Source organism: Rissa tridactyla, chromosome Z, assembly GCF_028500815.1.
Source record: "Rissa tridactyla isolate bRisTri1 chromosome Z, bRisTri1.patW.cur.20221130, whole genome shotgun sequence".
In the NCBI taxonomy this organism is placed as follows: Eukaryota; Metazoa; Chordata; class Aves; order Charadriiformes; family Laridae; genus Rissa; species Rissa tridactyla.
Genome location: NC_071497.1, coordinates 58,511,217 through 58,525,036, shown reverse-complemented (window position 1 = coordinate 58,525,036; position 13,820 = coordinate 58,511,217). Strand labels below are relative to the sequence as shown.

General features: G+C 44.3%; 1 protein-coding gene across 1 annotated transcript in view; it reads right to left on the bottom strand.

Moving 5' to 3' along the window:
• The window catches only part of PGM5 (phosphoglucomutase 5), an 80,427-nt gene extending 67,296 nt beyond the window's left edge, over window positions 1-13,131 (bottom strand). Inside the window, exons 1-3 of the mRNA XM_054184707.1 lie at window positions 12,784-13,131; window positions 3,860-4,022; window positions 1,199-1,345 (exon numbers count right to left, since the gene is read on the bottom strand). Coding sequence (XP_054040682.1) covers window positions 1,199-1,345; window positions 3,860-4,022; window positions 12,784-13,044 — 571 coding nt within the window. The 5' untranslated portion in view covers window positions 13,045-13,131. The remainder of the gene's footprint in view (window positions 1-1,198; window positions 1,346-3,859; window positions 4,023-12,783) is intronic.
• Between the last annotated feature and the right edge of the window lie 689 nt (window positions 13,132-13,820).

Below are 13,820 nucleotides of genomic sequence, written 5' to 3'. Positions count from 1 at the left end.
AGCAAAACGTAAATCTGTGGCAATCATATGATTCCAGAGTGCCGCTGGAGCTGAATTTTCTTTGCTTTTTTTTTGCCTAAAAAGTCAAACATGTTCTTTGCAATCTCAAAAAATGTCTCAGAAAATAATGTTTTGCTGGAAAATAAACGGGCTTTAATTCTATGACATCAGCAATGAGGAACAGTTCTTGAGGCCATACACAGTTTTACAGAATTTGAAATATTGCCTCGACCCCTTCCACTGCTTTTGACTCCTTCAGGACAAAACGGTTGTGTTAGCTTATTTTAAATCAAGTGTAGACATAAAATGTATTCAAGTGCTTAAAATTAAATGCATGTTTAAGCAGTCCCTTTACATTTGGAGTCACTGGATGTGTAGTGTCTTACACATCCCACAACCTTTCAGAAAGTGCAAGCAAAGAATGATTAAACTAAGACTCTCAAGAACTCTTTTGTCAATTAGACTTGCACAAGCAAATCATTCCTAGTCCAAAATGTTTGTGTTTGGTGTTTAACTACCTAGGCATATATATTTGGCAAAGATATTTGGCTAAATGATGAGGCCTGGTGCACTTAAAGTCCACAATTCAGCTTCCTTATGTGTAAAACAAACACAACACTTAACCTATATTGCCTACTGTTTTGAATCATAGAATCATTTAGGTTGGAAAAGACCCTTAATATCATCAAGTCCAACTGTTAACATAACACTGCCAAGTCCACCACTAAACCATGTCCCTAAGCACCACATCTACACTTCTTTTAAATAAGAACCGGGATGGTGACTCAATCACTTCCCTGAGCAGCCTCTTCCAATGCTTGACAACCCTTTTAGTGAAGACATTTTTCCTAACATTCAATTTAAACGTCCCCTGATGCAACTTGAGGCCCTTTCCTCTTGTCTTGTCGCCTGTTACTTGGGAGAAGAGACCAACCCCCGCCTCTCTACAACCTCCTTTCAGGTAGCTGTAGAGAGCGATAAGGTCTCCCCTCAGCCTCCTTTTCTCCAGGCTGAACAACCCCAGTTCCCTCAGCCGCTCCTCATAAGACTTATCCTCCAGACCCTTCACCAGCTTCGTTGCCCTTCTTTGGACACACAAGCTTGTAGTAAGGCATTCTGAAGAATGAAAGTTCTGTTCTGTAGCAATTCTAGTATATAGAATCATGGATGTAGCATGCATAAAAGCATACACTGATACCTCGGAAAGGTTTGAATTTGTTCTCCAGATCAAATTCTTGTCTTCCTAGGCGTGACAAATCAACTCTGAGATCGGGACAAATGGCATATTCCTCCAAGGTTTTGCTGATTTGATAGATTTTGTCTGAAACTATATCTGGAGCAGGTCCTAGAAGAAAAAGGAATGTGGTAGGTCATTTCTCTGAAATTAAGGTTCCTCACTTAAAAAGTGAGTGCTACAGCAAACATTTTTCTCAATATACTGGAGTTATTAAGGAACAAACCCAAACAAAGAACTATAGTAAATAAGGTCTTTTCTCTCAGTGTAACACAGGTTTAAAACATTTTTTGAAAAAATGTAACATGGAAATACAGTGCATTACTCACAACATTTTGATTCCCATAGAGTATTTAAATCAATCATTATCCTGGGCAGAGCGGATAAGGCAAACAAAAAACACAACGCCGTCTTCTTTGGGTTTATTGCTCAAAAACTGCCATTTATTACTCTACACAGAATCTCAACATATATATTAAAGGAAAGCCTCCATCAGCAGTTTCTGGTGTTTCATAGGGCTTTCTGCAAATGCACACTTGTGAAGGTGAGAGAGCTTTGTGTTTCACATTATTTCATTAGACACAGTTATCATTTTTAAAAGTCTTACCAGTTTGAGAGTGGTGTTCTCTTCCAGTTTTCCTCCAATGACTTAATGAAATGTATCTTTGTTAGAACTCAAAATACCTTAATTGTTTAACAAGTAATTATGACCTGGAACAGCTATGTCATTCAGAAACAGAAATCACATCTCACCTGTGCATTTCTTTTATTGCCAAATCCTGCTCTATTTTTGAACACCAATTAAAATTTGCAAGCTTGGTGCAAAAATTACTGGATGAGCTATGCCATATGTAGTGCGAGAGTTGAGTCTGAGTTACAACAAAAGTCCTTTCTGGCTATTTGACTCTTCATAGCTTATATTAAAGCCACGCTTCCAATCTGAAAAATTACTTCCTCTATTCTCTTTTACGTGCTCTCTCTCCTAATCCAAAGCCTCTGGCTTTTCAGTGTTAACTTCCCATTCCCATAGCAATGCTGCTATATTCGGTGCAGCTTTGCCATGTAAATCAGCGTGCTCCATCTCAGATGCATGGTACCAGATGGTCCAAGGCAATAGAATAAGTAACAGCCACTTAACTCTTCATTTGGTTTAGAAAATGACTTCTTACTCATCTAATCCAAACTCATCCAAGGGTTGAGGACAGGTTTCATTAGTTCCAGATCATCCTTGATAGATGGATGTATTGTCTACTGATTATTTGCAGCTAAGGAGATGCCACAGTGTCCCTCTGCGTTCTCTCCCATAGCAACAGAAACAAACCGCTTCTGCCTGATCTGGATCTGCAAAACAGACTGAGCGAGAATGCAGAGCAACAATAGCCTTCCCTAGCAGCTTGTCGTGGTGCCTAACCATGCTCTTAGTTCAAAAGCCTCGCCTAATACTTAACCCACATTTTCTCAGCTGCAACTTAAACCATCTACTTTTCATTATGTCCCTGCTGATTATCATAAATAATTGAACCTTGTGACCTGTGCTCAAGGACTGTTGCATATTTAAAGCTTTACAGCCTGTTCGAATTTTCTTTAAAAAGGCAAAGCACACCAAAAAGAATGCCCCAACAACTGTTACCCATTTATGAAACAGATTTTAGGTGTACATGGTGTTTTAAAGTTTTATAGAGAGCTAATGCATCTAATGGTTTGGCTTTGGTATGTTTGTGCTGTGACCCTGGCTTTCTCACCGCCTGACCGTACGCAGTCCCTTTAACCTCTCTGGGATTCAAGCCTATTCTGTTTATAAAATCACACTACTTTAACCATGCACATTTTTCAATTAAAGAACGGGCAAGGGGGAAGCATCCCCTTCTGAAGTTCTCCCACCTTCAAAATGAGGGAGGAAACTTTTTAAAAGCACTTTCAGTTTTTTTCAGATGGAAAGCACTCTACATGTGTGACGTATGCAAGGTGCCAGCAACTGTCACCATGATGTTTTATGGGTGTACACAGATTTATAACATAAAACATACATAAAATACAACATACCTACACGTGTTAGTTTGTCAGTTTTGGAAAACAAGACCTTGCTACACACACAAATTCCACTATTCAACAGTGGAATTGCAGTAGTTAAAATGGTACCACCCTCTCCCTGGATAGGAGCAGTTATTTCCTGGGCAAACATGAGAAGTGCTTTCTTCCATACAAGACAATGAGTTATACTGCTTACAGCACTTCTGAAATTATACACTTTAAAGTAAATGCCAAGACAAGCGACACAGAAATATGGGCAAAACTGAGCTCCCTCCTAGGCATCTTTATAAAAACATCAGAACTGTTACAATGATCTGGCAGACTACATAAAATGCTATAAAAATGGGATGGCAAATATCTTGTTTATAGAAATCTTACAGCTACCACAAGGACTTTGGTGAACAGTTAATGCTTATTGTACATAAACATGTAAATAGATGGACTCCTGTTACTGAAAAAAAATGCATATGTTCTTCATAGTTTTAACAGAATAAATGAAAAACACATAGTTGAAGTCTGACAGTTATCCTTGTCAGTATATTTTCATCATACCAAGATGCAATGTTTTAATGTGTTATTAAAAAAAAAACCTACCTCCATTGGAAACCTCAAACTTGACTCCAAACTCTCCTCCAGGTCCCCCAGGACTGTGGCTTGCTGTTAGAATAATTCCACCAGCTGCTTTGATCTTTCGGATGATACACGAAACAGCAGGTGTGGATAAGATACCATTCTGTCCAATAACCAATCTGCCGATCTAAGTGGAAAAGGAAGATGAAGCACTCTCAGTGGTACTGAACTTTTGAAAATTAATAAATAAACACACACACACATATAGGTATACGGGTATAAGATAGAAATTGTGAGTCCTAGTATGGAACCTATTTTTTTGCAGAGAAATACATGTACACTACTTGGTGGCATGCTAATGTTGTGCAGCAGAGAGCTACCGAGATGATTAGGGGACTGGAGCACCTCTCTTATGAAGAAAGGCTGAGGGATTTGGGTCTCTCCAGTCTGGAAAAAGACAGCTGAGGGGGGATCTTATCAACACTTATAAATACTTCAGGGGTGGGTGTCAGGAGGATGGGGCCAGGCTCTCCTCAGTGGTGCCCAGCAGACAAGAGGTCACAGGCACAAACTTGACCATAGGAAGTTCCATCTCAACATGAGGAGGAACTTCTTTACTTTGAGGGTGGCAGAGCACTGTAACAGGCTGCCCAGAGAGGTGGTGGAGTCTGCATCTCTGGAGACATTCAGAACCCACCTGGACGCGTTCCTGTGCAACCTGCTCTAGGTGACCCTGCTCTGGCAGGGGGTTGGACTAGATGATCTCCAGAGGTCCCTTCCAACTCTATGATTCTATGATTCTAATCTGGAGTGATGACAAAAAAATATTGTAACCTGGCACATTTAACCCCAGTGGCCTGTGTATGGACGGCAAAGCAAGAGCACTGCCGTGGCAGTGATTTACAAAGCTCTCAAGCATAGCACTGGGCTATGATCCTGCTATCAAACTTTCGCAGGTATCCCCATGAACCAGCAAATCCCCTCAAATATCAGTACAGTTTAGGGCTGACTGTGCAGATGCAGTTTGCAAGGCTCGGGCTTTAACTAGCATAAAAGAGAACAGCAAGCAAATTGCCTTCCACTGAGCTGCCTTTCAGTGCAATCACAAATACCGCCACATACTAGGACCTGTAATCTCTGCGAGCCACATCTCTTCCACCAAGAGACCCTTGGATGTCCTGCCCTATAGAAAATATTGCTAGTCCTCCAGCCATCAGTGACTCCCTGGCTATTCCTGCTGAAGGGGGTGCGTTTCCCAGGGCACAGCCAAGCAGGGGAAGTTCCCACCATTCTTTAAAGTAAAAAAAGCTTTCAGGTGGTGTTATTAAACACTGACTCAATGTGTTTGGTATTATGCGCAGTTCCACTGCAAGGTTCCAATTTCAAAACCTTGCCTTCATCCCCTACACAGCTACTACAGTTTCAGCTCAACATAAATAATCTAGGAGCCAACCAGAAATGTATTTACAAAGAAATATGAAAGAGTTCCAGTTCCTGGGAAACAGTCAGACACAAAAAAAAGAGGGGAGAAGAGAAGGTTAGTGTCACAGATGAGAACTGAGGCAGCTGCATATAGAGCTTAAAAGGATATTACCAAAGTTTGGGGTTTTTTTTATATCCTCACTTTAAAAAAAAAAACAAAAACAAAAAAAAACCAGGACTATCGATTAGTAGTTTGGGAAGGAGAGAGAAGGAGAGAGGTGGCAGGGGGTGGGGGGAGGGAGAGGCAGAACACAGAATCCTTCCTGCTCCCTACCTAAAAAGCAGACAGGGAGTTCAACTTCAGATTTCCTTATCCAGTTTGAGGAAGATTTGGTAGCTCTATTGTCTGTGTGGCAAAGCAACAGCAGAGGAGGTGTCACTACCTGCCTCCTTTCTATAAAAAGCTGTTCCTTCTTATACAGATGACCTTCTTCTGGGTCCAGCGCTTGTGTGAGGCCCTTAACAGTTATTTAGAAGTGAGGTTCCAAATAATTTTAGAAAAGCAAAGGATTAATAGATGATTTATTTAGCCTGTTTGCTACATCCAACATCTGGATTTTTCCTGTTGGTGAACTATTTTAATAAAAAAAGTCAAGATTTCAACACTGAAATTATCTACTTCTAAAGCACGCACAAGTTATTTTTTTGCTAACCCTCACCCAATGCATTCTATTAACTGAGATTTCTACCTCAAGATCTGATGATAGGATGATTGCTTTTCTACCTGGTTCTCTTTTCACAGTTTTTGCAGGCAATTTTGAAGCCTATGGATTGTTGCTAGAAAACAGGAAAGCTGTAAAAATTATAAGTACAGGTCACGGAAAATCTTCAGTGCTTTGACATGCTCTTGCTTTTATTGGAAAAATGGGGTTTTTTCACTGTCTTTTTTTCTCCCAGGTTGAACAATTCTGAAGGAAATGAAAAAAGAAAAAGGTACGAAACAAAAAACTTTGGTTCCTCATTTTCCTACTATAATGAAAATATTTTCCAGGGAAAATAAGTGTCCTTTCCAGGAGAAAAAATAATGCAAATCAGCAGAAGCCACATCTTCTGTTTCAACAGATTATTTTAAAGCAGAGCTTCCACTGACATGGTGAGTTGGTGAAGGTGGAGTGTATACACAGTTAACACATATACCACACAGCTGAAACTCATTTCTGCGCACTCCAGTGGTACGGAACAATTTTATCTCCTACTTAAGACTAGCAATACAGTTTCATTAATTTATGTTTGAATGATTAAGAGCAATACCATCTTCCTGATGCCGATGATAACGTAAATACTTTGATTATTTGTAGAACAAAGCATAACAGTGGACACAGTTTTCCTTTAATAATGGATTAAATGTTATGCTTGTGCACTGTGACAGCATTTACTTGCGAGACTCTGTAACACTTTCTGACTTTATGTCTCTCCCGCCTTCCCACTCTTGCTTCTCCCTGAAGGTAAAATTAAGCAGTAATTTACAGCACATGTATTTGTAAATCTCTCCATTTATAATAATTCGCAGACCTGAGGAGCAACAGTAAAGGTGTATTTCCTCCACTCCTAGCTCCAAGCCAAGTGAAGCAGCTGATTAAATCTTATTCCACTGATTACAAAATAAAATCAGTCTCTCTCTTACTGATCAGACTTCTTCACATTTATGTAACGTTCCTACCGTCTTTTAAAACTCTTTTAAATCTCCAAATGCAACATTTATATTTTCTGGTTTGAATACTAAATTGGTTCAAAAGTGCTTTCTATACAACCCTACTCGTTACCACAGAAGTGCAATTCCTACATTGTGGAATAAGGGATTATTTTTTTTAAAGCAGAAGCATTTCCAGTTGTTGGGGGTTGACAACTGAAAGACACACATTTACCTCAGAAAATGTGCAGGGTAAAACTCCATCTATCGTGAGAGGCACTGAAGTCAACAGGAGCTCTATGACAGGCCCTGATACACTTTTAGAACCAAGCTCAAGAAAGAAAATTTTCCATTAGCCACATAATTTACTGTTTTATTTAAACCAATGCCATGTAAATAATTTGAAAGAGAAATAGAGGGGTTTTTCAAATTGTTATGAATTTGAGCGTGTCCTTTTATGGCTTCTTTTCAGTCCATGAATCAGCTTCTGGACAACGTGCCATGTCTTGCCAAGACTGTTGTATTAATGCTGTCATTTAATCACTATTGCCAATTGTACCAAAGCATTAGAAAAAACACAGAACATTGGAAATAGACTTCAACAAACTTTTTTCCAGTCTGTACAACAGTCTGCCCATGTATCTTTATTATGGAAAGAAAAGCATGATGAAAATAAATACTGAAAATGTTTGTTTTTAATATTGTCTCTTGCTTTTTTAAACTATGAAGCATGTAGAAAGCTAGGGCAATGACTCAGTCTTCCAAATACAGCTGTCAGAAATGGGTGCCAGCTCTTAAAACAGTATTGTGTGTGGGTAAGCACAAGGAAGACGACAGGAATTACACTTTGCAAAATGCTTGAAAACGACACTGAATCTATCTTGAGGTACTCAAGTATAAATGCATTTGCACTTGCATACAGGCTTATCATGAGCACATGTTCTCTGTACTTCTAAATCTAAACTAGTGAGGTTTGCCTTCATGCACACCGAAACTGCTTTTTTAAAGTAACTAGAATACTTAGATTATTCAGAATGTACAAATTACCTGGCATTATCTCTTCACCGTACCTTCATTTTTTTTCACATTCAATAGATGTTGCACAAACCAATTTTCCTATTTTTCTGGGTGCCCAGTATTAATATGAACCGGAGTAATCTGCTTTGCCTTCAGCATTTGTGAAAAGGCTACTTATTATTTCTGTACTACTTAGAAATATTATTTATTATACTAATTTCTATACTATAGAAATACACAATATTTCTAAATTAAGTAGTCTAAATTAAGGATATTGAAAGTGAAATTACATTAATGATACACAGATGTTTTATTTGCAGCGACTACTGCAAAGAGCTTCACCTTATGTGAAGGTCTTCAGTGCTTTTACAAAAACTGTGCTGAGGATAGTGCACACCTTCTAAGTGTATACACACTACTCATCTTCCTCTGCTTTCTTCATTTCCATGGCAAGAATACACAACCTCATCCTCTCTTGGCCTAGAAGCTGTTCATTTTGTCTCTGAACCAAATACTAAACTGACATTTAATTAATTTTAAGTAATGAACTCTTACATTTACAGACTTCTCAGACTCTGGGCTAAAACAGTAACCAAATAAAGTCCAGGTACCCCACTCACAATTAAAGTTCCAGTAATACCCTTCTGAAAATCTTGGACAGTTTCATAGCATGGAAAGATTATCTTTGGAATTCAAAAACTTGCATGGCTACGAGATCGCAGGCATGTTATGTCTCTTCTAATACTGCGCCCCTACGCCACGTTCTATTTTGTCACTCTGCTCTTAGCAGCAACAGCAGAAACAAAGACCATGATCCTCAGCAAACTGTTACAGCTGAAAGAGCAGTCACCCTGACAAGTACTTCACGAGAACATTTTTATGCAATATTACCACTTGCAGCTGTGCATTTTCAGACAATTCAGCTGATTACCATGGAGTCAGTTAATGCTTTTTTTTATTATTTTGCCCAGCAATCTCTCACATGCCTCAGTCAATTAAACCTGGAAGAATATGAAGCAAGCAGATTACATCCTGGACAGCATGGGGCTGTGCCTTCCTATCTTTTACTACAGTATCTTAAAGATGACCGAGCACCATGTTCAGTGTAGAAGCAAATATATCGATCATACAGGTCCAGGGAGGGAGGGCAAGATTTGCCTGGAAGACCATGGAAAATAAAAACAAGATGGTATTACAAAGAGGACAACTGGAACACTCCTTGCCATCTGAAACTTCTACAGCATTACTAGCAATACTCCGGGATCCCTCTAGGATCTTGCTATGACTTTCCATGTTCTGAATATGATCATCAGCTTCTGATCTCCACCAAGACCCACACACAGCAGCTTCTCATTCAAATGTATCCTAAACTTCGCGTGAAAAAATGAGATACCACATCCAGTCGATTGGTCGAGCGGAATATTTGCATTTAATTTGTAGTGGAACTGTGTTATAAACAATAGAGCCTTTTACCTCAGTTCTTCCAGACTTTAAGGTACAAGGACACTACTACTGACGGGACACGGGTGAAAAGGGAAACAAAGCCTCAGATACCCTCCTACCACCCCACTTGGCAAAACTGCTTGTTGCCCCAGCTGCGTGACCCACCAAAGGGCCACCCTGGTTCGGAGGAGGCTTCGGAGCCCTCAGCTCTTAACGGAAGGTTCTGGTGGAGCACGTGCTGATGGCGGCTGCCCAGCGTGGAGCAGCCTGTAGGTGTTGCCACCAGTGGAAGCCCAGGCGGGCTGTAGCTCTGGAGTGTGTACCTGCAACCCCCGGCTGGAGGGCAGGAGCCAGAGGGACTGAAGATGAGAAGAAGGCAGGGTAAGCACCGGCAGCTGACCGGGCAGGGGGCCTCATCTCATTCCTTGCACTGGGGCCCATGCCAACTGTGCTAGGCCGTTAACGCAGGGGGAATGCAGGGTGAGTCACCAAATTAGAACAAGGGGAACCTAGCGACTCCAAAGGGCAATACATTTACAGTTGATAATAGAAAATCCCTTTTATTTTTGTACTCGGCAGGCACAATTAACCATAAGACATGGTATGTGTCTTCCAGGAAGGAGATTCAAGTTCAGTTTATCAGCACTATGTGGCCATCCCTCTCCTGGCACTCAGAGGTGGCTAAAGGTTTTGAATGCAACTTCAAGGCTGCCACACATTTCATCCGATCCTGCCTACACCAGCTCGCTTTTTTCCTTGTGATACTGGCCACATGCCTTCTAATGACATTAACCTCATCCAAAGGCAGAGATCTTTGCCCTCAGGAGTATTCCCTTCCTCTCCCCTTACTTACATAGCGCAGCACTAAACAATGCCTTCACAGAGGTTTGGTATTTTCCCAGCAGATGTATTTTAACAGCCAAAGAATAAAACATACAAACAGTATTCATTGTTTGTGTATGTGTAAATGTGAGGTTTATGCATTTACAGCGTGCTTCAGAGAAACACGGGTGAGGGTGAGCAGGGTGAGGGTGGGCAGAGAGGGGATGGTGAATTAGCACAGGGAAACGGGAAACCTTTTCAGTATACAATCACAGAATAGTTTGGGTTGGAAGGGATGTTTAAAGGTCTAGTCCAACCCCCCTGCAATAAGCAGGGACATCTTCAACTAGACCAGGTTGCTCAGAGCCCAACCTGGCCTTGAACGTTTCCAGGGATGGGACATCTAACACCTCTCTGGGCAACCTGCTCCAGTAGTTTCACCACCCTCATCCTAAAAAATTTCTTCCGTATATCTAGTATAAATCTTCCCTCTTTCAGTTTAAAGCCAATACCCCTTGTCCTATTGCAACAGGCCCTGCTAAAAAGTTTGTCCCCATCTTTCCTGTAGGTCCCCTTTAAGTATTAAGGCTGCAATAAGATGACAGTAGCACCCTACCAGCTGGCCTACTGAATTTGTGAGGACTGTATGGTTAGTAAGAGTATCATGCTTGAATTCAGACATTTGTGGGAACCGTAAGCAGAAAAGCTTGGGTTTTGGCTTCAGAAAACACTAGGGAGAAGCTGTGTTTCCAAGAAAACACTAGGGAGAAACTGTGTTTCCAAGAAACTTGCAGTTAACTTAAGAAAGGGGGGGAGGCACTACTACAGCAAGGTGCCAGAAACATGTGAAACTGGAAATCTCCTGAGGTCAAAAAGACCTGATCTTCAGGGGAAAAGGAGCAAAACGAGGAACACGACAGATGCAGCAGGAAGGAGGCAAGCCGACAGGAAAAATTAGTCAGGAAGGAGTCCTGAATACAGCATAACCTGGCTGACAAGACCCTGGTCTTCCAAACCCTAAACTGCTTGCCTTCCTCAGCACCTCCGTCCTTGCGGTCACCTTGTGGCTGTAACCCACTCTGTAGCTCCTAACTGTGCAAGGGCAAGCAAGGACCTCAGCCTCGGCGGGGCACCTCTTGCTTTAGCTGTTGCTGTGCTTTATCCCGCCTGAGCAACAGGCGCAATTCCAGCAGTGAGGCTTTCTCCACCGAGCCACGCGGGAGAAGGGGCTACGGAGCAGCACTCCTCCGGGCCCCGTCCTACCTTCCTCGCAGGGCCCACACACCACCCCGCTCACGATGCTCTGCACCCATCGCTGCAGACGAAACATGACTGCGCTATGCTCGCCAGTGTCCCCACCTTCGCCAGTGTCCCCCACAACAGCCCTCCGTAAGTCCTGGCCCCTACCAAGCCCCTGCATGGACGGCGAGTTTGCAAAAGCGAGCCGGCATGTGACGCAGCCAGTCTCTCTGAAATCTCAGGTTATCACTCAGCATCTGCTTGATAGCATCTGCGCGGTGAGAATATGCAGTAAAAATAAGTTTTAAATGCTCATTATTTATACCAGGCTGGCCAAACCACACAGCTTGTACACGACAAAAAATCAACAGGGAAAATTTAGACACGTGCAGAGATTTGCTTCAAAGTTGAATGATCTCCCGGGTATAAAACAGGACTGCATTTAAGGAATGGAGCTTTTGAAAACAAAATTAAGAAAAAGTAACTTTACACAAAAAAAAAACCTATAAAATTATATCACTTATTTTGCTAGGTCTGGAGAATCAATTTAGCCATCATAACGAAAGACAGAAGCTTCAACTCTGTCTTGAAGTAGAAACTTCAAGCCTACATTTGCTGGTATTTCTGGCTCTCTGTACATACAGACACACCGACACATGAATGTGCATGCACCTATCAGAAGACAGTTTTTCTTCCCGAGTTCTTTCCTATTTTCAAAACTGCATAAGAAAAGCTGTAACCCCATCTGATCCACAGGTGATTGCCCCTGTTGTCTACTTGCATTTTGTAATGTGTCTGCAAGCGAACAATGAAGGACTATTTTCTTAAGATGCAGCCAAAATGCTGAGTTCCTGTTGCTTCAATAATACCATTTTCCTTGAATATTTTTAGAAGATCCCCAGCAGCGGATGCGCATCTGATACCTTCGTTTCCCACATACTTATTTTTAATTGTGCCACATTTTCTCCCGCAGAGCCAACCGCGTTTCTCAGCTCCCGTTCCCTCCTCGGACTAAAATAAGGTGTGATGCCTCCTGAGCTTATCACGACCACCTCCGCTGCCCACAGCCACCCAAGCGCTACAGCCCAAAGGACGTACGACCCGGCACGGGACTCAACCGGCCACCGGCCGTGCAGACCGCCGGGTGCGAAGTTCCCCTCATTTTTATTTGTAGAGCCTTACGGCCCGCCTTATGCCACGACGAGGTTCTCCCCGGACCCTCCGGGGCGGCTCCGCGCTCCCCGCCCGGGGGTCGCCGCCCGCGGCCGTCGGCGGGAAGGCCGCCCCGAAGGGGAGGGCGAGGGGCCCCGCTTACCCCGTTGGCCGCGGCCATCTGGACGACGATCTCGATGGCCGTCTTGCTGAAGTACCTGCCGTCGCTGCCCACCACCATGGTGCATCCCTGGCGGTCGCGGAGGTCGACGGAGGAGAGGAGGCTCTGCACGAAGTTGGGCAGGTAGTTGCGCTGGCTCTCGAAGAGCGCCGTCGGCCGCCGCAGCCCCCCGCCCCCCGTCGGCCGCTGGTCCTCGTAGGGGGCCGTGGGCACCGTCAGCACCGGGATGGGGGTCCTCTCCATGGCGGCGGCCGCCCGCCCGCCCGCCCGCCTGTGGCTCCGCTGGGGAGCGGCAGCCCCTCACACCGGCTGCCTGGCCGACGGGCGGCGGGGGACGGGGGGGCGGAGGGGCGGGCGCTCCTCTGCCGCGGGGTCGGGCTCCCCGACGGCCGGCCCCCCGCGGGGCCGGAGGCGGGCTCGCTCGGCCCCCTCGCTGGCCACTCCTCGCCCCGCCCGGCCGGGGCCCGCCGGCGCCTGCCGCCCCGCAAGGGCGCCCCGGGGTTGGGCAGTCCGCTGCCATCAGCATGCGGCGGCCCCGGCCAAAAATAACCCTGGAAAGGGAAGCCGAGGATCGCGGTCTCCTGCCAGGGATGTAACCGGAGGCAGGGGGGAGAGGGCGAGCCGGCGCGGCACACTTGCTCGGGGGGATCACCCTCTGTCAGCGCTGCAGCCCTCCCCACGGACCCCCGCCCGCCGCCTCCCCGCCGGCCAGCTACAGGGGCAGCCCCGGGGCGCCCGGGGGCCGGCGTGGGAAGGGAAGGGGCCGGCGGGCTCGGCCCCTCGGCAGCAGCTCCCGGCTGGAGGCCGGGGCAGCACCCGCAGGGGGCAGAGAGCCGGCCCCGGGCCGGAGGGAGGCCGGGAGGTGGTACCGTCCCGCTTGGCAGGCGAGAAAACCCAAGAACAGGCAACCAAAGAATGAACAAGCCCTACTAAACCTTAAGCGAAGGGCATAGGGTTTTTTTATTATTGTGTTTATTTATTTATTTACTTATTTTACTCTATTGCTCAAAAGCAAGTTT